The sequence below is a fragment of the Geotrypetes seraphini genome, chromosome 1 (genome assembly GCF_902459505.1).
Source record: "Geotrypetes seraphini chromosome 1, aGeoSer1.1, whole genome shotgun sequence".
NCBI classification, from domain to species: Eukaryota; Metazoa; Chordata; class Amphibia; order Gymnophiona; family Dermophiidae; genus Geotrypetes; species Geotrypetes seraphini.
Genome location: NC_047084.1, coordinates 464,210,035 through 464,237,303, shown reverse-complemented (window position 1 = coordinate 464,237,303; position 27,269 = coordinate 464,210,035). Strand labels below are relative to the sequence as shown.

General features: G+C 45.7%; 1 protein-coding gene across 7 annotated transcripts in view; it reads right to left on the bottom strand.

The window, feature by feature from the left end:
- LOC117349901 (catechol O-methyltransferase A-like) overlaps window positions 1-27,269 on the bottom strand; it is a 72,685-nt gene that overhangs the window by 19,963 nt on the left and 25,453 nt on the right. For all 7 annotated transcript variants that reach the window (XM_033923608.1, XM_033923599.1, XM_033923652.1 and 4 more), the window contains exons 2-4: window positions 10,869-11,001; window positions 8,899-9,178; window positions 7,227-7,420 (exon numbers count right to left, since the gene is read on the bottom strand). In XM_033923608.1, coding sequence (XP_033779499.1) covers window positions 7,227-7,420; window positions 8,899-9,172 — 468 coding nt within the window. In that variant the 5' untranslated portion in view covers window positions 9,173-9,178; window positions 10,869-11,001. The remainder of the gene's footprint in view (window positions 1-7,226; window positions 7,421-8,898; window positions 9,179-10,868; window positions 11,002-27,269) is intronic.

Below are 27,269 nucleotides of genomic sequence, written 5' to 3'. Positions count from 1 at the left end.
GAAAGCAGACTTGCTTGAAGATCTTTGTAAGAGCATCCGAGTGCTGCACTGCGCATGCGCGAATGCCTTCCCGCCCGAGTTAGGGCGCGCGTCTCCTGTGAGGAACCTCAGTTCAAAGTTTTCCGCAGAGCCGAGAAGTCCTCTTCTTTTCAGCTCTGCAGCCTTCGTTGCCTTCTCTTACTGTAGCTTTTTATTATTTTATTATTAAGTCGCTGTGCTCGCGTTTCCATTTGTTCTTCAAAAAAAAAAAAAAAAGAGTTTATTCGTTTTTTTGTTTTTTCTTTCCAGTCAGCGGCCTTTTGGCCTAGGCCTGGCCGCTCACCTCGTTCGGTACGTCGGACTTTGTTTTTTCTATGTCCCGGCCTCTTACTGGGTTCAAAAAGTGTAGCCAGTGCAACAAGACCATTTCAATCACCGATCCCCATAGTCAATGTATTGTTTGTTTGGGCCCTGAACATTGCCCTGTCGCTTACTTGCGCTGTGCTACCCTTCAACCTCGGGCCTTTCGTCAACGCTGTGCCAAGTTTCTCCAACTTTTTGGCACTATGGACCAACCGCCTGAGAAGGTCTCGACCTCGGCTTCGGGGATGGCCTCAACATCTAAGTCCTCGACCTCGATGCCAGCTTCTGCCTCCACTAAGGTCTCGACCTCGACATCTTTGGTCTCGAAGGCCTCGCCGGCAGCTCCTCTGAAGTCGTCCTCGACAGGTAAGTCTCCTGTCTCTCCTTCAGGTACCATTCCTAAGAAGCTTCCAGGGTCTCAGGCATCCCAGGCCGTATCCGCGGTCCTGCCAGCCTCTTCGAGACCTCCAGCTAAGCGTGCTTGCAAGCATCGGGAATACTCATCCTCGAGGTCGCCCTCCTTGGAGCGCACTGCTGCACCTTCGAGACCTGATCCCTTTGTCTTGGTACCTATGTTCGAGGACATGTTAAAAGCCATTCTGACCACTCAGATTTCTTCGGTCGTGGCACAACTCCTTCCGTCCTCGACCCTGCTTCCTTCGAACGAGCCTGAGCAGCAGTCTGGGACTCCTGTCGAAGCACCTCGAGGCAAGCCTCAGAAGCCTCATCGGTTCTCATCCAGTGACTCTTCACCTACTCCTCGGACACTCTCTCCTCCACCTCGACCGAAGCATCGCTCGAGGCATTTGAGGCATCTCGCTTCCTCAGGAGACATCTCTGCCACAGAAACCTTCGCTTTCTCCGGATACTGAGACTTCTATGCCTCGTTTATCCAAGGCTACTGAGACTTCTTCCAAATCTAAACATAAGTCTCGCAAAGCTATTACACCGGCTGCTTCTCCTCGAAGTCTCCATCGAGGTCGAGAACTCCTCCATCGAGACTGCCTCCAAGGGAGTCTTCTCCTCCTGTCTTGACCCACTCTGTTCCTCGAACCCCGGGGACCTCACCATCAAGGGTTTTGAAGCGCAAACACTCACTAACTCCGCCTCACGCAGGTAGTGCAGCTTCCTCAATCACTGTGCGCCTGGACTCTGAACCTTTATCTCAGTATTCCAGAGAGGCTTCTCCGTCCTACTCAGTAGTTCCTCGGTCTCGCACTCCTTCTCCAGAAGATGCCTTGACCTCAAAGTCTGCCTCTTTTGCCAGGTTCATCTTCGACATGGGACAAGTTCTTCAACTGGATCTTCACTCTGATTCCAAATATACACCTGAATACTTGGCTGACATGGAGCTGCCTCATCCACCCAAGGAGACCTTGAGGCTTCCTATGACTCCAGTATTGAAGCAAACTTTAAGGAATATGGAAACTCCTTATTCCATTACAGCCATTCCATCCAAGCTGGAATCTAGGTATCGCACAGCACCTTGCAAATGCTTCAAGAAATCTCAATTGTCTCACCAGTCTTTGGTTGTGGAATCTTCTTTAAAGAAAGCTTATCCATCTAAGCTTTACGCTGCGGTCCCTCCAGGCAGGGAGGGCTGTACAATGGACAAGTTTGGTTATAGGTTATACCAGAATTCCATGATGGCTAACAGAATTCTCAATTATAACTACATTTTCACAGCTTATTTTAACCATTTCCTCAAATTGATGCCTAAGTTCTATCCAGCTCTGGAGGAACAAAGTCTTTCTGAATTTAAACAGATCATCAGAACTCTGTCTCAACTTCGACTCTTCATGCTGCAAGCCACATACGATGCTTTTGAGCTCTCTTCTAGAGTTTCTGCCTTTGCAGTAGCCATGCGCTGCCTCGCCTGGCTCCACATTGTTGATATGAATCCCAATCTAGTGAACTTGCCTTGCCAGGGTAATGAACTCTTTGATGATTCTATTGAAGCTGCTACAAAGCGCCTCTCAGAACATGAGCGCTCTTTTGCTTCCTTGATTCGGTCAAAGCCTAAGACTCCTCCTGCTCGGCCATACAAGCAACCACCGCGTCGTTATCCCCAAAAAGCGACACCAGCTTTCTCCAGGCCTCCGCCTAGAAGTCCTTCACAACAATGACAGCAGAAGGCTCAGACTCCTGCTGCGACTAAACCAGCTCAGTCTTTTTGACATTCCCAGTCTGAGCATGCCAACCTCTCTGCATCAAAATTCTCTTCTGCCCATAGGAGGTCATCTTCACCAATTTTATCACCAGTGGGAGATAATCACCTCAGATCTCTGGGTTCTCACCATCCTTCGGGAGGGATACTCACTTCACTTTCTTCAGGTGCCTCCAGATCGCCCTCCAAGAGAGTGTCCTTCCAATTCGTCGCGACTTCCCCTTTTTCTTCAGGAAGCTCAGGCTCTTCTTCGCCTTTGAGCTGTCAAGGAGGTTCCTCTGAACCAACGGGACATGGGCTTTTATTCCCGTTATTTTCTAGTCCCAAAGAAGACGGGGGATTTGCGACCCATTCTGGACCTCAGAGCCCTCAACAAATTTCTAGTCAAAGAGAAGTTTCTTATGCTATCTTTACCAACCTTATATTCTCTGATGGATCAGGGAGATTGGCTATGCTCTCTGGATCTCAAAGAGGCTTACACTCATCCAGCCTCTCGCAAATATCTTCGATTCAGGGTGGGGAATCTTCATCTACAATACAGAGTTCTTCCTTTCGGACTCTCCTCATCCCCCAGAGTCTTCATGAAATGTCTGGTGGTGGTGGCTGCAGCCCTCCGTGCCCAGGGTCTCCAAGTTTTTCCATACCTGGATGACTGGCTTATCAAGGCCCCCTCTCAACAAGGGGTTATTGCAGCGACCCAACAGACGATTATATTCCTCCAAAGTCTGGAGTTCGAAGTCAACTTTCCAAAATCCCAGCTGACCCCATCTCAGTCTGTCCAATTCATTGGGGCCACTCTAGACACTGTCCAGCTCAGAGCGTTTCTACCTCCACCAAGTTGGATACCCTCATTCGCCTTTGCCATCAAGTGTCTCATCTCACATCAATTTCAGCAAGACAAATGATGGTTCTGCTCAGTCACATGGCTTCTACAGTTCACGTGACTCCTATTGCCAGACTTCACCTTCGCATACCTCAGTGGGCCCTGGCATCTCAGTGGCAACAAGCTACCGACCCGCTTTCTCAACAAATTACAGTAACTCCTTTGTTGAAGCAGTCTCTCCACTGGTGGATGCTCTCTTCCAATCTTCCAGAGGTTTGCTGTTCCACAATCTCCCTCATCAGAAGGTTCTCACAACAGACACATCAACCTACACATGGGGAGCCCATCTCAACGGACTCTGTACCCAAGGTCATTGGACTCCTGCGAACCGTCTTTGACAAATCAATCTGTTGGAACTCAGAGCGATTTTCAATGCTCTCAAAGCTTTTCAACACCTTCTTCATGACAACGTAGTCCTTGTCCGGACGGACAACCAAGTCACCATGTACTATGTCAACAAACATTGAGGTACGGGATCTCACTCCCTTTGTCAAGAAGCTCTGAAGCTGTGGGATTGGGCAATCCATCAGAACATTTTTCTCAGAGCTGCATATATTAAAGGTCAGCACAACTGTCTGGCGGACAAATTGAGTTGTCATCTGCAACCTCATGAATGGACACTCAATTGCTCGCCTCTACGTCAGTATTTGCTCAATGGGGGACCCCTCAGATAGACCTCTTTGCGTCTCCCCTCAATAACAAGCTGCCTCAGTTCTGCTCTTGAATATACTCTCCCCAGCGCCTCGAGGCAGATGCTTTTCTCCTAAATTGGACGAGTCTCTTTCTCTATGCCTTTCCTCCATTCCCTCTGATTCTCAAGACTCTTGTCAAACTCAAGACAGAACATGCCACCATGATTCTGATAGCTCCTTGGTGGCCCAGACAACCGTGGTACTCCCTTCTACTTCAATTCAGCCCAGGGAGCCTCTGCTTCTACCAGTTTTTCCCTCTCTGCTTACTCAGAGTCAAGGATCCTTGCTACATCCCAACCTGCAGTCTCTACATTTAACAGCTTGGTACCTTTCAACCTAACAGATTCTCTACAGTTCTCTCAGTCTGTACAAGATATTTTGGTCGCTTCCAGAAAGCCGTCCACTCGGCAGTGTTAAGGCCAGAAATGGACTAGATTTTCTGCTTGGTGTTCTACTCGCCATATAAAGCCAATGTCTACCTCCTTGGCTTCTATTTTGGATTATTTACTTCACTTATCACAATCTGGACTTCAGTCTACATCTATCCGAGTCCATCTCAGTGCGATTTCTGCTTTTCATCAGCCTCTTGATGGTAAACCTCTGTCTGCATATCCTGTGGTTTCCTGCTTTATGAAAGGACTTTTTAATATTCATCCACCACTTAAACCACCCCCAGTGATCCGGGATCTCAATGTTGTCTTGGCTCAATTGATGAACCCCCCCTTTGAACCAATTGATAAGGCTCATCTCAAGTACCTTACTTGGAAAGTAGTTTTCCTGATTGCCCTCACGTCTGCTCAAAGGGTCAGTGAGTTACAAGCTTTGGTTGCGGATCCACCTTTCACAGTTTTCCACCATGACAAGGTGGTCCTCCGTACTCATCCAAAATTCTTACCTAAAGTTGTTTCAGAATTTCACATCAATCAATCCAGTATTTTTTCCAAAGCCTCATTCTCACCCTGGAGAAGTGGTGCTCCATACTTTGGACTGCAAGCGTGCCTTGGCTTTCTACTTGCAACGCACTGAACCTCACAGAACCGCCCCACAACTTTTCATCTCCTTAGATCCAAATAAGTTGGGGCATCCTGTCTCGAAGCGAACCATCTCCAACTGGATGGCTGCTTGCATCTCTTTCTGCTATGCTCAGGCTGGTCTCCCTCTGCAGGGTCAAGTCACGGGCCACAGAGTTAGAGCTATTGCGGCGTCTCTAGCTTTCCTCAGATCAGCTCCTATTGAGGAAATCTACAAGGCTGCCACTTGGTCCTCGGTTCATACATTCACCATTCATTACTGTCTGGATACTTTCTCCAGAAGGGATGGCTATTTTGGCCAATCTGTTTTGCAAAATCTTTTTTCTTAACTTGCCAACTCTCCCTCCATCCCATTATGCTTAGCTTGGAGGTCACCCACTGTTGAGAATATGCTGCCTGCTTGTCCTGGGATAAAGCACAGTTACTTACCGTAACAGTTCTTATCCAGGGACAGCAGGCAGATATTCTCACAACCCACCCTCCTCCCCTGGTGGCTTCTTAGCTAGGTATCTGAACTGAAGTTCCTCACAGGAGACGCGCGCCCTAACTCGGGCGGGAAGGCACTCGCGCATGCGCAGTGCAGCACTCGGAAGCTCTTACAAAGATCTTCAAGCAAGTCTGCATTCGAGGTTGTCCGCTGCGAGGCTCCGTCGGTGACGTCACCCACTGTTGAGAATATCTGCCTGCTGTCCCTGGATAACAACTGTTACGGTAAGTAACTTTGCTTTTTCAGTGGCACTTAACTGGTTAGTGCTGCTGAAAATAGCTGGTTTGTGCTAAACTGAAAAACAGCTATTTTGCGGGGGGAGGGGGGTGTTCCAAGGGCAGAGTTGGCACTTGGCTGGATAAATACCAATATTCAGCACATAACTTTGGGCTCCTTTTACTAAACCGCACAAGAGCTTATTACTGTGGGCCAGCAAGGTAAATGCTCCAATGCTAATTCAATTCCTATGCAACAACCTATAGCTAGTTAAGCGCTGAATATATCACTTAACCCGGCTATGCATTATCCAGCATCACAAACCTGAAATTCAATGCAGATGCCAGGACATGACCCGGCATTGAATTTCCAGGTTTAACACTGACAGCGATCAGCAAAATGCTGGATAATCGGGCCCTTTATTTTTCACAGGGAAAAATATACCCGACCCCCCAAAAAGAAAAACCCAGCAGCTATGTAACTTCAGTTTGAGAATGGTTGAAAATATGCAGAATGTATGTGCAGACTGTGTAGGCAGATGCATATAATTAAAGCAATTCTTGAAATTGTGCCTCCGTTTAGATCAGGGGTGTCAAAGTCCCTCTTTGAGGGCCGCAATCCAATCGGGTTTTCAGGATTTCTCCAATGAATATACATGAGATCTATTTGCATGCACTGCTTTCATTGTATGCTAATAGATCTCGTGCATATTCATTGGGGAAATCCTGAAAACCTGACTGGATTGCAGCCCTCGAGGAGGGACTTTGATACCCCTGGCTTAGATGTACAGCAGACTCTCTGTTAACCGGAAATCAATTAACCAGAACTTTCAAACTCTGAAAGTTTGTGCGCAGCGTTACAGAATGCTGGGAATGTTTACCCAAATTGGGCACTGGGGAAAATACACCCGTTTTTAGTAGGCCTGAGTCCTGATGCCCAAATCTGGGTGCTGAAATTGGCACTCCATGATACTAGAACATCTAACCCAGTATCCTGTTTCCAACAGTAGCCAATCCAGGTCACAAGTACCTGGCAAAAACCCAAATAGAAGCAACATTTCATACTACCGATCCCAGGGTAAGAGGTGGCTTCCCTCATTTCTGTCTCAATAGCAGACTATGGACTTTTCCTCCAGGAACTTGTCCAAAACTTTTTTAAACTCAGTTACTCTATAATGGGTGCTCATTTTTGGGTGATCATTATAGAATAACATTGAATGCCAATTTTTATCAATGCCCATTTTTGATCACCATTTACTGAATCTAGCCCATGTGTGTATAAATGCGAGTGCCTACTTTACAGAACAGTTCTTAATGCCCTCATACACATCCATGATTATAACGGGTAAGTCATAAAATACATTGCAACAGAAATGTAAATACATAAAAAACAGGACTTATTTTAACACCTTTGAGTTCAGGCCAGCCAATGCAATGATCTGCTTAGCAATCTTGGCATTGTCAGGGTTCATCTCTATGGTAACCAGACGGGCCTCAGGTCTTAGAAGCCTACCAATACGCACAGTGGAGTAGCCACAGTAAGTGCCAAGCTCCAGCACTGTGTCTGGGTCCGTTTCGGAAACTACACGGTCCAGGATCTTTCCTGCAACACCAAAGAGTAGATTTTCATTTAATATAATGTGAATCCATATTTATATTTCATGTCATACTTTTCAGCAGGGACTTGGCTGTTAAATACAGCACAGAATCCCAAAATAACTGTTATACATCATATAGTCAAATTTCTACTTGAAAATAAAATTAAGTAATCTAAACACATTATATCACTAATTAAGAAATAAATCAGTTAAAACTAATCAAAATTTAATAAGCCCAATTTTCCCTCCAAATTCCATTTGTGTATCCAGTTTTACAGGCTATTTAACCATTAATCAAATAGCTGAATATGAAGAGTCCAAGTTAATTTTTTCCATTAGACTGTTAGAAAACTGTAGCACAGATCTTACTACTACTACTACTACTGTGACCAGTGGCACTATTTAACTTATTTTGAAAATGATCTTGAAATTGTTACAACGGGAATAATGAACTTTATCTCAGTTCATGAAGGATCTCTTCCAACACTGTTCCACTGTACTAGTACACAAGAAGCAGAAATGTACTCTTATTTCATTTGGAGGAGGAATGCCAAGTGGAAGAGAGGTCAGTGTGGGAGAAGGGGGAAGGGCGATAGTGGTTGCAATGTTTTAAAATAAACTAAAAAGGCATTTTTGTTCATGTGCAATGGGTGTCCCGGCTGTATATGCATGCAGACCTCTCTTGGCAATCTAAGCCAGCCTGTTACAGGTTTGCTATGGGCCTGCCTGTGCCCCTTCATTGTGGAGGGGGACAAGAGAGAAAGACTGGATGGTGGGGGGAGCAAGGAAAGACAAAAAGAACTGATAGAGTCAATGAGAAGAGAGGGTAGGAAAGGAGAGATGCTAGACCGGGGGAGAGATGTCAGGAGAGAGACAGGGAGAAAATGCTACCTTGGCCCCAGGGTAGAGAGATAGAAAAGAGATACTAGGCAGGGGAAATCTAGAGGTCACACAATGCTGGAAAAGAGGTGTAAATGAGAGAGGGTCATAGGAAAGGCAACACTAAAAAGGGATATAAGAGTGAGAGAGATGGCAGGCATGGGAAGTGCAATGTTGGCAAGGGATTTGGGAATGAGAGAGGGGCCCAGTGCAAGAAGGACAATGCTGGAAATGGGGAGGGGAAGGAGCAGTGGACATGGAGGTAAGGCTAAACTCAGGGCACCGCGGGAGCAGACTGCTTGGCACGATGGACCACTGGTCTGACCCTGCAGCGGCAATTCTTATGTTCTTATTGAGAGATAAGAAATGTCAAGTGGACAGAAGACCCTACAAAGGCAGGAAAATCAGAGAAAGGCAGAAGAGACACTGAACAAAGCAAATGATAACCCTAAAGTGAACAATTAGTTGAAGAAGAGTGGGGAGACCAGGGGGTGAGTCATATCACAGGAGGGGCATGAGGTGGGATAGGAAGTGTCAGGTTTTTCTCTGCTAAAAAGTTAGCAACCCTAACCTGTGCTAGGGATATATAGAAAAATCTTTGTACCTTTGTCACTGCCTACATTCATAGCCCACTCCACCCTGGAGCAATATGCATCAATGGCATTCACCACACTCTCTGCGTCCCCAGGTACTGCGTGCTTTTCCACATATGCCAGGATGCGCTTGGGCTTGGAAGTACGCGTCAGGAAGTCCCGGATTGCCCTGTCAATTACGTCATGCCACCACAAGGCCCAGACCCCATTCGAGCGAACCTGGTAGCGCACCAACAGGATCCCAACAAGGATTCCGCCAGCAGCCAGTGCTACCATATACACCATAGCCCTCTGGAAGAGAGGAAAAACATTTCAGCATCTATATAAACAGGAAATGACAGTTGTCTTTAGTTTGTCCCAGTATGGCAATTCTTATGTTCTTATAATAATATTTAGAGCACAGAGAGTTAAGGCCGGGCCTTCAGGGATTTTGGATTTCCTTTCAGCCTCAGATCACATAAGAAGGAGCCTCAGCGTAATTTAAGGATTTTTAAAATAGGGGCTAACCAATTGCAAAACATATGCAAAGAATTTTCTCTCTTTCCCTTTAAAATGGGGCCAAGCTGCTCAGAAAGAGAAATTGTAGCAAAAGCAAAATAAAACCCAAAAGTTCTGCAAGAGTACCCATGATGGGTGGAGGGGGCTTTTTCCACAATTCTTAACATTATGGCCTTAAGCTGCAAACATTCCTGCAATTTCCCAAAAGTCTAAGGAGCCCTTTTAAGTTGCATTAGTTGCTAATATATACTTAGGGTCAGATTCTGAAAACAGCGTCACTATCGGCGGCTGCCTTAAAAACATCAATCATGCAATGGTGCCATTTACAGAATCGTAGCTTTTGTCAAAGTCAGGCACCAAAAATGTAGGCCAGGGTTTTAAAGGCCTATATTTCCAGCACCTACCTTTGACGAGAATCACGTCTACAAAGGAGCTTTAGAATGTCTAAGGTTGATTCCAGTGTTAACCACGCCTACTTTGACCGTAGGTGTTCTAAGGCACCTCCGTAGATGCAATGAAGGCGCCATTTTTCAAGGCGTCAGTAGGCACCTACATTTTAAAATTGTTTTTATATGGCTTTACCTATTAAGCCCACCTCCCCCCTTTTTACTAAGCCACAGTACAGGTTTCTACCGTGGCCTGAAGCTCTAAATACTCCGACACTCATAGAATGCCTATGAGCATCGGAGCATATAGCACTCCAGGCTGCGGTAGAAACCGCAGCTTAGTAAAAGAGGCACCAATAAGTTAGGCCCCTACCGGTGCTTAACTTAAGGTGCAGCAGCTTCACAATGTGCATGCACTAACTGCATGCTAAATTTTTCTTTTGAGGGGGTGTACCATGAGTCAAGAGTAGGCATTCCTGCACTAACCAGTTAACGCCTTTACATTACCACCAGAACACAGATATGGTTGTCAGTAATGGCCATCCACTAATGGCAACATTAGCACATGGCCATTAATGCAAAATATTGGGGGGGGGGAAGTATCATTACTGTTGCAGTAAAAATGGTTTTAGCATGTGAGAAATACCTACTTAGGGGAGAACTAAGGTCACTTTTTACTGCAGCTTTGTAAAAGGACCTCTAAATTACTTGTACATCCACTGTAGGATGTCTCTTTCCAGAGCTTGCAGTAAATTAAAACCTTCATGGTCTTGCACAGGTACAGACCGAACAACTAGCATTCTTTTTACAATTTTTGCTAGATGTGTTCCAGATCCTTAAATCTGGCCCTGCCCCAGCCCTGCCCTGTTCTGCCCAGTCTACACAAGCCTCAACTCCTTCCTGGAGCTTGAGGCTGCGTCTGGAGCATGCTCGGAGGCCCTCCAGCTGTGGCCCCGAGCTCTGGCAGAGCCAGGACCGTCCAAAACCTGGACAAAGTGCCAGGTTTCTAAATCCCTCTGGACACCTAGACAGTCCTCTAAAAAATGGACATGTCTGGGGAAATCTGGACATCTGATAACCCTATCTGTAATACTTACTTATTTCGATAGCACTGCTGGATGTACAGAGTACAGTGCAACTGGTACAGAAAGGCCTTCAAATTATTAATTTGCAATACTTGAGGAGGCCGATTGAGCAATTTCTAGTGCAGAAAAACCATATGCATTTCACCTGAAATAAAAAAATAAACCAGATACTGAAAACTAGGTTTTAGGGGCTAGTACTGCATCAGTTTTTACCCCCGAATATTACACTTCTCCCTCCGTATTCACTGTGTTAGGGGATTAACAGACCCCACAAATACAAAAAACGCAAATAACATTTTCATATGTTATTCGCTGTTTTCTATTAAAAACCATCGTGAATATGGTGAAACTGCGAATAACACGGTGGGAGACCTGGCCTGTTCCTGAAGGAGAGGCAAAACACGGTAAAGAAAGTGCTGGGAATCAGCGATTTTCTCTGTAAATGCTTGGAATCAGCGATTTCTTTATGCAAGCTGATGTAATTTGGGGGGAGGAGCCAGCAAGCTAAAAACCACGAATAATCGAAACCGTGATTGCTGAAACCACGAATATGGAGGGAGAAGTGTAGTCTGTAAATAAAGCATTGGCAAGAAATTTTAAAGTTACATAGCATTGTCTTGGGCAATAGTGAGATTAAGGGGGATCATGAATTTAAGACAGCCGCATTTGCAGATATTTCGGTTCATTAAGAAGGGGAATAACAAATCATTTTCCTAAATAAAAGTTAACATTTACTATAGCGAACTTCTAGAAACACTAGCAGCTGGCTATGTTAACAGGGTGTACATGCTACACAGCTCCAGGAGGGAGACCTCTTTTGGCCAGTCCTGGTTTTAAACTTCTATCACAAAGCAATATGGTAATATGGTATTTGTAATCCTTGATTCTACCCGTGAAAATCAGAGCTGTAAGATCCATATTCATTATGGAAGAGGTTGGCAGAAAAATCCTGAACTGACCTAGTGCCTCCCTCCTACAACTGAAGCTCGGTAATAGGTGTGTATGAGGCACAACCATCATATTACATTAGGGACTTTTATTCCACCTTTACCTCTTTTGTAATCCGCCTAGAACTGCAAGGTTATCTTAGGGTTACCAGATTTTACCCCCTAGCCTGCTCCCAGGCCCGCCCAGTTCTACCCATCCCTGCCCTGTTATGGCCCAATCTCGCCCTAGCCTCCCCCCCCAGACCATTCCCCACCACCACCACCAATGCCTGCTCTCATTGGGCAAGCATGCGCTGATGCCCTCCTGCCTGATGCGATTTTAAGGAAGCTTTTCAAAACCAGACAAAATGCTGAAAAGGTTCTGGTAACCCTAGGTAATCTGGACATTTCCAAGTGAAGTGCATGATCAGGAACATATAACAGGAACAGATTTTAGGTCTGTGATTTACGTGAAAGTTACAGGATCAGGGGTTAAGGAGTAGTATTAGTTTGTCTTGACAAAATTTCTGAATAACAGGGTTTATTTCTCTTCAGAGGGTTGTTTTGTAGTCTGGAGTTGTGGTCAGTAAATTGGAGAGGTAGTGGTCTATTTTCACGGCCTGAGTGATTAGTAAAAAGTCGTACATCTTGTGTTGTGTGCTTTTGATTGGAGGGAGGAGGGGGGAGTAAATAGTTGCTGTGTTCTCCTTGGCCTATTTGAGTTGGTCCGGATGAGGCAATTGCTCAAGTAGACAGGGACATCTCCATTCAGGACTTTGAACAGTAGACAGTAAAATTTGAATAATATTTGTGCTTGAATTGAGAGCCAGTGTGTGTCTAGGTAAGCAGTGGTGATGTGATCATAATTGTTCAGAGTATAGATCAATCTGAGAGCTGTCTGTAATTGTTTTATCATGATTGTGGGACATGGGAGGTATAGGACATTGCAGTAGTCAAATCCCAGGATTAGGGTTTGAACCAGTTGTCAAAATTATTCTCTATCAAAGAATTTTTGAATTTGTTGTAGGTCATGTATGACTGAGAAGGATTTCTGGACAGTCCTGTTGATTTGTAGTTGCATGGTACAGCATCTCTCAATCATCACCCCAAGAAGTTTTAGTGTGGGTTGAATGTGGTATATGATAGAGTTTATTTCTATGTCTGTGAATTTTGTTTTGCTCGTATTCAGCTTAAGTTTGTAGTCTTTCATCCATTTTTCAACTGTTTCTAATGTCCTGTGCAGTTTATCTGTTGTGGTGAGCATTGGTTGGTTGAAAGGAAGGAGTATCGTGATGTCATCTGCATTGCTGTATGATGTAATACCTAATTTGTCCAAGCTGGTGCCGAGGAATCCAACCTAGAGGTTGAAAAGCATTAGAGATAGTGGTGATCCTTGGTGTACGCCACAGGGGTTGGACCAGGATTCTGATTTTTCACTGTTTGTCTTGACTCTGCAAATTCTGGATTGTAGGAAACCTTGGAACCATGTTCATATTCTGCTTGTGATTCCTGTGGCTTCCATTATATGTAGTAGGATAGCATGATTAATGTGACCATTTATTTTTTTTCATTTAAAAACGGGACAGGACACCTCCTCCCCCCAGTACTTTTTTTAAATCCCGGTGGCTGCCTTCTGTCCTGATATATTCCGGCGGCAGCAGAGCAGCGTACAAGGCAAGTGCAAGCTTTTTGCGCGCCTGCCTGGTCCCACACCGCTCACTGAATGGCTGCTGTCAGTTCTCATGGGACTTATGAAAACTGGACGGCTGTCATTCAGTGAGCGACGCAGGACCAGGCAGGTGTGCTGCTCTGCTGCTGCCAGAAGACATCAGGACAGGAGGCAGCCGCCAGGATTAAAAAAAAGGTACTGGGGGTGGGAGGAGACAGGGCTGTATTTGCTACGGTACTTGTTTCTTTAGTAGGCCCCTGAAAATGGGACATTTCGGCATCCCGAAGCTGTGCTTGGGGACAATGGAACAGGCTACCTAAAAACGTGATGGTCCCATTCAAAACTGGACGTATGGTCATGTTAAGCATGATCTAAGTCAAATGCTGCAGTGCTGTCAGGCTGTGTCCAGGAGAGCTCCAAGTAGTGTCTCGGTGCTGTAGTTGGTCCTGAAACTAGATTGAGAGGGATGAAGTAAACTGTGGTCTAATAGGTAGTTGGTAGGTATTGTGCCACTAGGTCTTCCATTAGCTTGACATACAATGGTATTTAGGCTATGGGTCTATAGTTGGAAGGGAGATCTGTTGCGCCCTCTGGAACTTTCCAGATAGGGGTGATTATGAGCTTGTTGAGCTCCTGTGGAAATTGGCCCTCTGTGAATAGAGATTGTACCTATTGTATGAGATGGGTGCGAAATTTTGGAGTGGAGGCTTTTAACAGGTATGGGGCAGTTGTTGAGGTCACAAGCTGCATGGCTGTATTTTTTTATATTCGGTTCAGGTCATTTATGCCCTTTCTGCATACTTTAGAGTCCTGAAATCATTTAAATGAAATTGCATATGGAGTGCAAAACGTTTTTTTTAAACCTAAGATTGTCTAAACCATCATTTCTTAGCCTAGTCTTTGTGACACACCTAAGACATTCCATAAATACACATAAGATTCCACACATCCTGTTTGCAATATATGCAAATTGCATCATGCATATTCATTCAGAGTATTCTGAAAACTATACTGGCCAGGTAGTCCAGAGGAGAGATATACTGTATATGTATGTATGTACTATGGACACCTAATCTGAATGGAAAGTTCAGTTGCTGTGTAATCTGTTATGTATTAATACAATCCAGTGATAAAAGCTTTGCACCTCTTGCCATTAACAGTAAAATGTGTCCAATCTTATAAAAGCACACAGGAGATTGCCTGTCTGAGGGTGCTAATGCAGTTTGGAACGCATAGTGAAGCATATAAGATCTGTTCAATGCAAACCAAGCAGGGTGTCTTCACAGTTTACTGCTGGTGGAACAAATTTGTTGTTCCTCTCCTCTCCTCCACTCCCCCCTTCCTCATGAGCCCTGTGGAATGCCCACTCTGTCTCCAACAAGCTTAGCGTCATCTATGACCTTTTTATCTCTCGAATTCTCCACCTGCTGGCACTAACTGAGACCTGGATCTGCCCTGAAGACTCTGCTTTAGCTGCCGCCCTGTGTTATGGAGGCTCTCTTTCCTCACATACACCTTGCCCAGTTGGTCATGGAGGTGGTGTTGGGCTATTGCCATCTTGTAGATATCAACTTCTTATTACATCTCAATCTCGCTACTTTCCCTCCTTTGAAAGAGCTCTGGAACTCATTGCCAGAGGATATGGTAATAGTGGTTAGCGTAGTTGGATTTAAAAAAATGTTTGGACAAATTCCTGGAGGAAAAGTCCATAGTCTACTATTGAGACAGATATGGGGGAAGCCACTGCTTGCCCTAGGATCAAGTAGCATGGAATGTTGCTACTATTTGGGTTTCTGCCAGGTATTTGTGACTTGAATTGACAACTGTGGAAACACCATACTAGGCTAAATGGACTATTGGTCTGACCCAGTATGGCTAATCTTATGTTCACATATTTACTAAAGTTAAAGAGTTCAAATGGGAATTGAACCTGAGCCCCATTGTTCACTGTTCATTATACTGACCACCTGGCTACTCCATCCAATTGCTTGCTGCTTTCTTAAGAATGGTCATATCTGTCACATTTTTGGGAAATGGGAAGGGGTCAGTGACCACTGGGGGATTAAGGGGAGGGTTATGTCTTAATCCCTCCTGTGGTCAGTTAGGGCACCTTTTTGTGACTTAGCTGTGACTGAAACAGATCTAAATAAACTTACACTTCTTCTTTTTTGTCCTGGATGTTTTTTTTCTCTTCCACTATCACTGAAAAATGTCCAGATTTGAAGCCTACCCAAGATCTACCCCAAACATGCTTCCGACACAGCCCTTTACAATTTAGAAGGACTACAGAGTAAAATGTCCCAATATTTACACACACAGCAGAAACTCCACCATGAGTGGTAGCATAGTAAGGGGCGCATAGCATCCTGGAAACTGACTTGGTGGGGATGCTAGCCTCTCTCTCCCCTCCTGGTGTGGAGGTCTCAAATGCATTCTCCCCATACTTCTAGTTGTCAATGGCTGCAAGCAGGGTCTCCCCACCTTTGCTCTTGCAACCCTCCAACTGACGTGCTTCCTGTTCATGGGACCAGGAAGTCATGTCAGAGGGCAGGATCAGCCAGCGTGAGCAGCGGGTAGAAGACTCTGCTTGCTGCTAATGACAACTAGAAGCAGTATGGGGGGTGGGGTAATGCATTTAAGAGGCTCTCCACTGCCACCGCCCTTCACTACACCACTGGCTATAAGTGTGATACAGAATGTCAGGTTCTATGCTGTCTGTCTCAGACATTGGGCTAGATTCACAAAGCAAACCGATCGTGTACTGATCGGTTTGTGACCCCTTTGTGACCAGATTTCCCTCGGGCCCCATTCACTAACCTCTCCTGCAATCCGCTTCGAATCCTTGCATGCAAATGAGGAGAAACGCATGCAAAGTAGACAGGGACGCAATTCACCAATGAAATTTTGGAAATCGACTGGGCTGGCCGATCAACCCAAGAAGCTCCATAGAAGCCCTGCTCTCTGCTGCCACAAATCTCTCCTGCCTGCTGCCCCGATGCTCTTCCCCGGATCTCTCCTGCCTGCTCTGCCCCGATGTCTCCTGCCTGCTCTGCCTCAAATCGCCGCCCTGCTCGTCCCCAGTTTTCTCCTGCCTGCCACCCCAAATCTCTCCTGCCCTTCCCCACACTGTGAGCCTGTAGTTTTAACCCGCAGGTTAAAAAATTAAAAATGTAGTTAAAATTTTTTTTTTTTAAGTCACGGCTCAGACAGGTCTAGACGCATGCGCAGATCATCTACAGATGGTCCGCATATGCGTCGGGATCGCACACCAGCAATCTGTGCCGGCAGATGGGGGCGTTCCTCCGATCGCCCCCATCTGCATATTGGATTTTGAAGAATCCATCGGACCTGCCCGGATCCTTCCTGATCGGGCAGGTTTGTGAATCTAGCCTATAGTCATTGAGACAGGGTCAGATGTAAAGAGCCCTGTTTGTAACTCACACTCATTGTCAGAATTTAACATTAAAGGAGTAGGTTCCACTGCAGATGTGGATAGGAAGATGAATTCATTTTGCTCAGTGAAAGAATCTTAAGAGCCAGGCGACTGTGAGAAGTTACTTTATTTAGGAGCAGGCTGCATCACCATACACCTTGTCATTCTCTTAAGTGCTAATAGGCATCGAAATCTTAGGCACTGGTATATTAAGCCAGGGTTTTCTTAGCCTAAAATACCAGCACCTACAGTAACTATAGATATAGATAACTATAGATACACTAGAGAATGACATGGGGACACATTTTTCCCTGTTCCTGCAGGAACTCAATTTCTCCATCCCGTCCTCACAAGTTTTGTCACTGTCACTGTCCCTGTCCCATTCCTGTAAGCTCAGCCTTAACTGCACAAACCTAGAACACCTAAGATTTTAAAGTGTTTGAGGTTTGTGCAGATGAGGACAGAGCTTGCAGGGAAAGAACTCACCGGGATGAGAAAATGAGATCCTGTGGGGAGGGGAAAATATTTGTCCCCTTGTCATTCTCTACTCTGCACAATCTGTAAATAGCCTTAAACAGAAGCCCACCGAGGCAGACATGTTAGAGGAACTCATTTTCCCATCCCAGCAATTTCTTTCCCTGCCCCTGCCCCATTCCTGCAAGCTCTGTCCTCATCTATACAAGCTTCAAACACTTTAAAATCATAAATGTTCAAGGCTTGTGCAGTTAAGGCAGAGCTTACAGGAATGGGGCAGGGACAGGAACAGCGACAAAACTCACGGGGATGGGAAAATTGAGTTCCTTTGGGGACAGGGACAAATTTTCCCCATTCCATTCTCTAGTATGGCACAGCATGTGCCCCTCTTATGATTCTGAAAGTTCCTGAGGAAAGCAAACAGATTAGTTTGAGAAACGTTAGTCTCTCAGCAGATCAGAAAGGAGGCGAGCACAGTGCTTACACACTCTACTAAATGCCCCATACAACTCATGTGGTAGCCACAACTTAATGTGCATAGCATCCTTGAGGGGGTGACCTCCTTGTATGAGAATCTAAGAGTATCTGATGTGGGCTGTGAGTTATAAGAGTCAATGACATGCAATATACAGAACATTCTAAACCAGGTCTACTCGGACTTCAGTAAAACCATTCACTGAAGAGCATACGGTCTTTCCAAAACCCTCTAAGTCAGGGATCTCAAAGTCCCTACTTGAGGGCCGCAATCCAGTCGGGTTTTCAGGATTTCCCCAATGAATATGCATTGAAAGCAGTGCATACACATAGATCTCATGCATATTCATTGGGGAAATCCTGAAAACCCAACTGGATTGCGGCCCTCGAGGAGGGACTTTGAGACCCCTGCTCTAAGTCTAATGCAACTAATATAGACTTAGCGGGTTTCGAAAATAAGACCTTCAGTTGTCCAAATGTGATTTCAAGTGTTTCCTAGTGATTATTTTATACAGTGGAGAAAGCACAGAAAAAATAAACACAAAGGCTCAGAGCATAAGGGTCAAGCTGTCAACAGAAGGGAAAACAACATCCTGGGGAGTTAAAACAGGCCAGAAGGTCAACAGAGCACACGAATAGACACATCAGAGCAATCACAGTGGGAAAGACAGGAAGCCAAGAAAGATTGTTGATCCCCCGCATAAATAAATTAACTCTCTCTTTTACCATCTCACAAGGTGGGGTGACTTCTGTACTGTGGAAAAGTGCTTCCAGGGGAAAATCAGGAGTCCATCAAGTTCCCTGTTCATACCCATATTACTACTACTACTGCTACTCTGTATTATTTCTTAAGCGCTACCAGACACACGCAGCACTGTACAACAAACATACAAGAGACAGTCCTTGCTCAAAGAGCTTACAATCTAAATATGACAGATATAGGACAAAAGTGATTTATACATGCACCTGAGGTGGGAAAACACAAAGGATTTAGAGGTAGGGGAGTAAAGAGGGAATGGCAACAGATATGGGTGATTTTACAAGTTGGTAGGGTCGAATACAAACACAGTTTCAAAAAAGTAGGTTTTAGGTCTGGATTTGACCACCACCAGAGATGGGGGCATGATGCACAGTCAGATAGGATGTTCCAGGCATATGGCGCAGCGAGGCACAAGGGATGGAGTTAGGAGTTGGCAGTGGAGGAGAAGGGCATCGGCAAGAGACTCACCCGATGAACGGAGCCTAACGGGGCGGAGTATAGGGAGAGACAAGAGAGGAGAGATACTGAGGAGCTGCAGAATGAACACACTTGTAGGTCAGAAAAAAAGAGTCTGAACTGTATGTGGGACAGGGAGCCAGTGAAGCGATTTGAGGAGAGGGGTAACGTAAGAACAAAGACACTGGCGGAATGAGGCATGCAGCAGAATTCTGAACAGAATTGAAGGGAGGAGAGATGGCTTAGCGGAAGACCTGTGAGAAGCACCATAAAATAAAAGTTTTAGTTGATCCCAGGAGGTGAGCATCAGTGACGCCCTGAGCTGCATGCTTACCCATAGGATCAATGGAAAATCAAGTGAAGGAGGTCGGTGAATTTGGTAAACCCACAGGCATTGCCCGTTCTACAGGGTTCAATGATGGCCCTTCCAAACTGCCACTCAACGCTCCCACGCCGAGCATGGCTAGAGGGGAGAAAGCGCATGAGCCAGTAGGAGCAAAATTTAACAATACTTGTAAGCAGCAGGGGCATAGATATGAGTGGGCCTGGACAGGCACATGCCCATAAATTTTTAGTTCAGTTCCATCCAATGCGGCAGCCAATCAAGTGCCGCTTTATTCCTTAGGCACCTCTTTTTCCCATACTCCGTGAGTCCAGTATCTTTCTCCTTCCTCCTCACCGCACCCCACCCCCTCATTCAGGTCTAGCATCTCTTTATCCTTTCCTCACCCCCTCACCCACGCAGGTCCGGTATCTCTCTATCACTTTCAAACTCAGGGCCAGCCTTAAGCAAGGGCATCAGGGGCAGCCACATAGGGCCCCCACATTGAATCTGCTGTATCCTGAACTTCTGTATTAGTGAATGGCCAGGTAACTCTGGCCTTCCCTATCTTGCGGGGTACATGTCAGGGCTGCCTGCTCTCACCCTTACTCTTTTTGATATACTTGAAGCCTGTACTCTGTATTATATTAAAGGATGGGGATGTGCGCAGTGTAGTAGTTGGGGACAGCAGGTGAAGGTCTTGGCTTTTGCTGATAATATACTTTTAGTCTTATCCAACGTACAGTCTTCTTTGACAGCTTTTTTGGAGCTGGTGGATGAATATGGCTTTTACTCATGAAACCTTCCTCCCAATGTGCGGCAGCGGCCAAAAAAAAGCAAACAGGATGCTAGGAATTATTTTAAAAAGGATGGTTAAGAAGACTAAGACTGTTATAATGCCCCTATATTGCTCCATGGTGCGACTTCATCTGGAGTATTGTATTCAATTCTGGTCTCCCTATCTCAAGAAAGATATAGTGGCGCTAGAAAAGGTTCAAAGAGCGACCAAGATGGTAAAGGGGATGGAACTCCTCTCGTATGAGGAAAGACTAAAACGGTTAGGGCTCTTCAGCTTGGAAAAGAGATGGCTGAAGAGAGATATGACTGAAGTCTACAAAATCCTGAGTGGAGTAGATGGGGTAGAAGTGGATTGATTTTTCACTCCATCAAAAATTACAAAGACTAGAGGACACTCAATGAAGTTACAGAGAAATACTTTTAAAACCAATAAGAGGAAAGTTTTTTTTATTATTCAGAGAATAGTTAAGCTCTGGAATGCATTGCAAGAGATTGTGGTAAGAGCAGATAGCGTAGCTGGTTTTAAGAAAGGTTTGGACAATTTCCTGGAGGAAAAGTCCAGAGTCTGTTGTTGAGAGAGACATGGGGGAAGCTACTGCTTGCCCTGATTCGGTAGCATGGAATATTGCTACTCCTTATGTTTTGACAAGGTACTAGGGACCTGGATTGGCCACCGTGAGAATGGGCTACTGGGCTTGATGGACCATTAGTCTGACCCAAAAAGGCTATTCTTATGTTCTTAAGCTCAATAACACTAAATCTGTTGTCCTCCTGCTGGACTCTGCCTTCCCTGCTTCTTGGCAGAGACCCTTCCTCTTAATATGGGCAGAGGGAGCCATAAAGTATTTAGAAGTTATGGTGCCCAGTGATCTGACTCAGCTTTATACTCTTAACATCACTACCTGATTATGTTTCATGGAACAGAAACTAGCAGTCTGGAGGGCTTATCCTCTTTCCCTCTAGGGCAAGATTGCACTGTATAAACATGTTGTTATTGCCTTATTAACTGTATCTCTTTCAAATGCTACCCTTAATAATAATAATAATAATATTTTATTTTGTATACCGCCATACCCAGGGAGTTCAAGGCGGTTCACAACAGATAGATGAATTACATACAGTGCGATTAGAAAAAGAGGAAACATAACAAAGCAATCGTAGGGTCAAACTTGTTTACAATAACAATTTAGGTGAGGGAAGGGCCAAATACGGGGTACATACAGAGTGTGCTGTGGTAGGATACAAATAAGTTTAAGAGAGGGGGGGAACCAAGCATATTAGCTGGGAAAAAAAAGGGGGGGGCAGAAAAAAGAGGACGAGGGGAGGGGGGTGAGATGGGGGAAGGGGGCGTTAAGGGATAGGTCTGTTGCAAAGAAGGGTTTGATCTGTTTTCTAAGGTGGAGAAGGGGAAACGTTATGGCGGAAGAGGGGAGCGTTAGGGATTTGGTCCGCCCCACACTCACACAAGCATAATTCGGGCCATAAACAAATATTTATGGAATGGAAAGAGACCAAGGCTGGCATATAGAGTTGTTACTTCCCTGAGGGACAAGGGAGGGCTGGGTCTCCTCAATATTCAACTATTCGCAGTGGTGTGCAGTCTTGGTTAGGTAACTACATCAAAGGAGCTAGGCTGACCTAAAGCGCCTTTCGGAAAGAAATTAAAACTGCATTGTTTGATAGATTTATCTCTTAAACAGAAGTTACACTAAAATTAATCTTATTCTGTCTATTCTTGAGTAATATGTTGTACTTTTATTATTTGCATTTGTAATTGACTGATTGTCCAGCTCTCTCAGTGTGAACCGCCTAGAAGTCATTTGATCATGGCGCTATAGAAGAATAAAGTTATGTTATGTTATGTTATGTTATGTATGTTACTTTGCCACATTAATGGCTGGTTTAGAGTCCTTTCTACTTTCTTTTTAATTTCGGCGGAGACATCCCTACTACATTCCTTTCATTTCAGTGCCCTGTTTCACATGCCTCAGAAACACTTTTGTTCTCTTTTCCAGGCCTATCCGACTTACTCTGCTATGCGCATGGCCTTTATCTGCCATCATGTTTCTATCATTTTGAGATTTGAAGTGGTTGATCATCGAGCAAGTACCTGAGGCTTTTATGGGTGATAAGACCGCCCACATAGAGCTGCGTGGACAATTTTGGATTTTTTAATTGAACACTGTGAAACCTAAGGAACTGAATGATTCCATCAAATGGAGTACTATCATATGTTTTTGATTCACCACTTTTAAAATTATTCTTCCTTTTTGACTTTTGGTTTTTATATAAAGTTCATTGTATGATGTCATCACATTGTAACCTTCTTTTGTAATCTGCCTAGAACTGCAAGGTATTGGCGGAATATTAGTCTGCCTTTTTTTCATTTTCAGTCAGCATTTTTTCTCTGGGAGAACGTATTATCACATTTCACATTATTTTGGGTCACTTACTGAATTTACTAGTTAATACATACGTGAAATCTGATGATGGCGACAAAAAGAATCCACCGATAGCATCTAGCCTATTTCTTTAAGAAACAGAGACACACCTCTGGTGGCATGCTCTTAATAGCTTAAGACTTCTCACTGGGGATTCACTTTAAAAAAAATATATTTTTATTTAGTCAACATATTTGCATTTCTTCCCCGAGACGACGGTGCATTTATGGCCTATTGAAGAATTTTATTTGTGGCTTATCAACCGTTCTTCTGTTTTGGGTTTTGCGAATTGAAGATGTGTTATAGCAGCAGAAAGGTTGGGAACCACTACTAGAGAGTAAAACTGTCCAGACTAAAGACTAATCTCAGATCTAAACTGATAAGTCAGCCTTAAAAACTGAGAATAGACTTAGGCTGAGGTTCAATATGTTTTGTGTCTTTGCTGAGGCCGTGAAGATTGTAATTGGTGTGGCTGTTGCAGCTGTCTTAATTCCTTAAAACTTAACAACAGCTGCCTCTTCCTCATTAATTCCCTTATCTCTCACTCAGTTTCACTCCTCTATCACAGACATTTCACTGTTTCCTACATCCATTGTCTTTTTAAAATCTTAGACAAGACAGATGTCCAGTCAAACTGAAAGCAAGCTTTATTAATACAGATGTAACAGTCTTATGATTCCAGTGTGACAATCTAGTGGTCATACTGGAATCATAAGATTGTCACACTAGAATCATAAAACTGTTACATCTGTATTAATAAAGCTTGCTTTCGGTTCGATTGGACATCTGTCTTGCCTTTTTCCAGATTTATATGCTTCATTAGGCAAGATACTCTTCCTTTTGTACTTTATCTAATCTTAACATCTTTTTATCACCTCTTGCCTGCCTAACAGCTTTTTCCATTTCCCAATTTCTTGCCCCCTCCTTCCGCCCCTTCTTTTACTCTTCTCCCAGGCCTCCCATGTGTCACTCCCTTTTTAGTTTATTTTCCTCTCATGTGTTTTTTTACTCCTTATACCCCCATTTCCACCTTCTGCACTTACAACTTCTACTACCCACATCTAGGAATACCAGATATTCCATCTGGAAAATCCAGACCCCCCCTAGACCTGCCCCCAGGCCCGGCCAGTCCTACCCATCTCCGTCACACCCCGGTACTGCCCTGTCACGCCCCCAAGCCCACCCCAGCTCCACCTCCAATCCCACCCCAGCCTGCCCCCCACTGCCTGTTCTCGTCAGGCAGCACATCCGCACATGCAGCACAATGATGTCACACGCATGTGACATCATCGTGTTGTATCCATGCATGCGCGGATGCCCTCCTGTACGAAGGAAAGATTTTTAAAACCCGGACAAAGTACTGGGTTTTGAAAAGCTGTCCGGGGAAATCCTGATGTCTGGTAACCCTACCCACATCCTTTCACCAAACTTAGGACTCCTTTTACTAAGGTGCGCTAGTGGTTTTAGTGCGTGCTAGATGCTAACACCTCCATAGAGCTTGCGTTAGTATTTTTCATTTAGCATGGGGTTTGCGCATGCTAATCTTCAGCATGCACTAAAAATGCTAGCGCACCTTAGTAAAAGGAGCCCTTAGCTCCTTCCTTATCATCGACCCCTCACTCTAGTTTAGAGCAGTAGCGTACCAAACAGTGGTCCGCCCTGGGTGCAGCCTTAGGGGGGGTGCACAGCCAACCAGGTCCGGAAAATTCCTGGGCTGCAACGGCGAAGGCACTCAGCGGCATCAGCGCCCTCCCCCCCCCGGCGACGGCACTCAGCGGCATCAGCGCCCCTCTCCTCCCCTTCCCCCGTGACAGCACTCAAGTTCGGCCTCCTTCTCCCAGCATCAACAGAATTTCAGATCGGCAACAGGTGCTCAGTCAAAAGCTTTCCCTGATTTAGCTTCCTGTTTCTGCCCAGGCAGTTCAGTCAGAGGGAAGCTTTTGACTGAGCATCTGTTGCCGATCTGAAGTTCTATTGATGCCGGGAGAAGGAGGCCGAACTTGAGTGCTGTTGCAGGGGGGGGCACTGATGCCCCCGAGTGCCGTTGCGGAGGGGGGGGCCTTGCCGATCTTGTTGCCAAAATCAGAAAGGTGAGGAAGGGAGAAAGATGGGCCTGTGGTGGATGGAGAGATTGAGAGAAGAGGGCAGATGATGGAAGTGGGGGGAAAGAGAGAGAAGAGGGCAGATGATGGAAGTGGGGGGAAAGAGAGAGAAGAGGGCAGATGATGGAAGTGGGGAGAAGGGGCATAGAGAAGAGGGCAGATGATGGAAGTGGGGAGAAGGGGCATAGAGAAGAGGGCAGATGATGGAAGTGGGGAGAAAGAGAGAGAAGAGGGCAGATGATGGAAGTGGGGAGAAAGAGAGAGAAGAGGGCAGATGATGGAAGTGGGGAGAAAGAGAGAGAAGAGGGCAGATGATGGAAGTGGGGAGAAAGAGAGAGAAGAGGGCAGATGATGGAAGTGGGGAGAAAGAGAGAGAAGAGGGCAGATGATGGAAGTGGGGAGAAGGGAGAGCAAATGCTGAATGGACGTGGAGAAAGAGAACACATACTGGATGGAAGGAGGGATAAAGAAAAAGGACGTATGCTGGATGGGGGTAGACATAGTGAAAAGAGGGAATTTGAGGACTGCATAGTAAGAACGAATTTAATTTAGACGGACGCAGAAATTTAAGAAGGAAGACCAGAGAAGGAAAGGGAAGAGAGAGAGGAGAGAGAGATGCCAAAGAACGGGGAAGGAGACAGAGATATCAGATCTGAGTGGAGGAAATGAGAAGAGAGAGATGCTAAAAACCACAGGGGGGAAGGAAATAGAGATGAAAGGAGAAAGATGCCAGACCATGAGAGAACAGAGGGAAGATGATAGATGTCAGACCAAAGGGAGGGGATCTAGAGGAGAGATGGCAGGAGGAGACAGACAGTTTCTGGAAGGGGCAGACAATGGATGGAACAGGCAGATGCTGGATTGAAGAGACAGGGCAGACGCTGGAAGGAAAAGAGTGAAAATAAAATAAAAGTATAAACCAGAGACAACAAAAGGTAGAAAAAATCATTTTATTTCTATTTTGTCATTAGAATATATCAGATTTGAAATATGTATCCTGCTGCAAAGCCCAGGCAGTGCTTCTTTAGCTTCCAGCTGGCTTAGGGCTCTCTCGTACTAGGGGGCATTCCCCTAACACTATTCCTGTCATGTGTGACTGCAGTATTCTGTTAGCATGATATGTCTGTGTAGCATCTAATATAATAAAACGGTAAGCCGCGCATGCGCATTTCCTAAGCGTGGGTCCGTTTTCCGTGAGCTGTAGCTAGGAAGTGCGCAGGCGCGGCTCACCCCCTGCCCTCTCCGTCGTCTCCCGGCTCCAGCGGCGTCACAGTTTTCAAAGAGGCGCGGGATTGTTTCAACGCGGAACCACCAGCCGTTAAAGCTCCTGGCGCTGACTCCCGACGGTGGAGGAGAGGCAAGGTAGAAGAAGATTTCTGCCGCCGCCCCCCCCTTCCCTTACCGTGGCCCCGACTGACGATTTCAGCAGCTTGTCCAGCAGTCTTTACATGCTGCTTCGGGCCCTTCTACTACCCTGATTTGCTCCGGACATGCCAGAGTAAATCAGGCCAGTAGAAGGACCCAAAGCAGCGTGTGAAGACTGCTGGACACGCTGCTTGAATCGCCATGTGTACTCGGACCCGCGGGAAGGGAAGGGAAGGGGGGGGCCGCTGGTAAAGGACTCGGGCCCGCGTTTGTAGTCGCGACTGTGGGAAGGGAAAGGGGGTAGAGGAAACAATAATGCTGCTGCACAGGGAACTTGTGTGGGGGGGGGAAATGGAGGGGGAGGGAATGCTGCTTTGGACACACAGACAGAGGGAGGAAGGGAAACAGAAAGACAAGAAGAAAGACACAGGGGCAGGTGCACAGGGAACTGGTGTGAGGGGAGGGAAATGGAGGGGAAGGGAATGTTGCTTTGGACACACAGACAGAGGGAGGAAGGGAGACAGAAAGACAAGAAGAAAGACACAGGGGCAGGTGCATAGGGAACTGGTATGGGGGGAGGGAAATGGAGGGGGAGGGAATGCTGCTTTGGACAGACAGACAGAGGAAGGAAGGGAGACAGAAAGACAAGAAGAAAGACACAGGTGCAGGGAGATATACAGAAAGACAAACAGACAAAGGGGGCCAGGGACAGAGACAGACAGAAAGAAAGACAGCGGGAGTCGCGTCAGGAGGGGTGCGGGATGCCGCAGAGGGAACTTTTCCAATGGGTGCAACTGGGCGGCTGTCGGGAACCTCTAATCAGGGGCAGAGCAAGGTAACTGTATCATAGGGATAAAAAGGAGGAGGGGGGAGAAAAAGGAAGGGGGAGAAGGAAAGAGGTGCTGATGGACAGGGGGTGGGTGAAGAAAAAGGAACGGAGGCCTAATGTTGGACAGGGGGAGTAGGAAGGTGCTGCTGGGCAGGGGGGAGGTAAAACAAAGGGAGAAGGGCTGCTGCTGCATAAGGAGATCTGTGAAGGGATGGTGGTGGACACAGGGGAGGTAAAAGGAAGGGAGAATGGACAGGGGGAGCAGGCAAGGGGTGGTGATGGACAGCCAAGGAAAAAGAAAGAAAGCTGCTAAGGAGAGAGAGAGAAAAAGAAATAAAGAGAGACACACACACATATTCTAGCA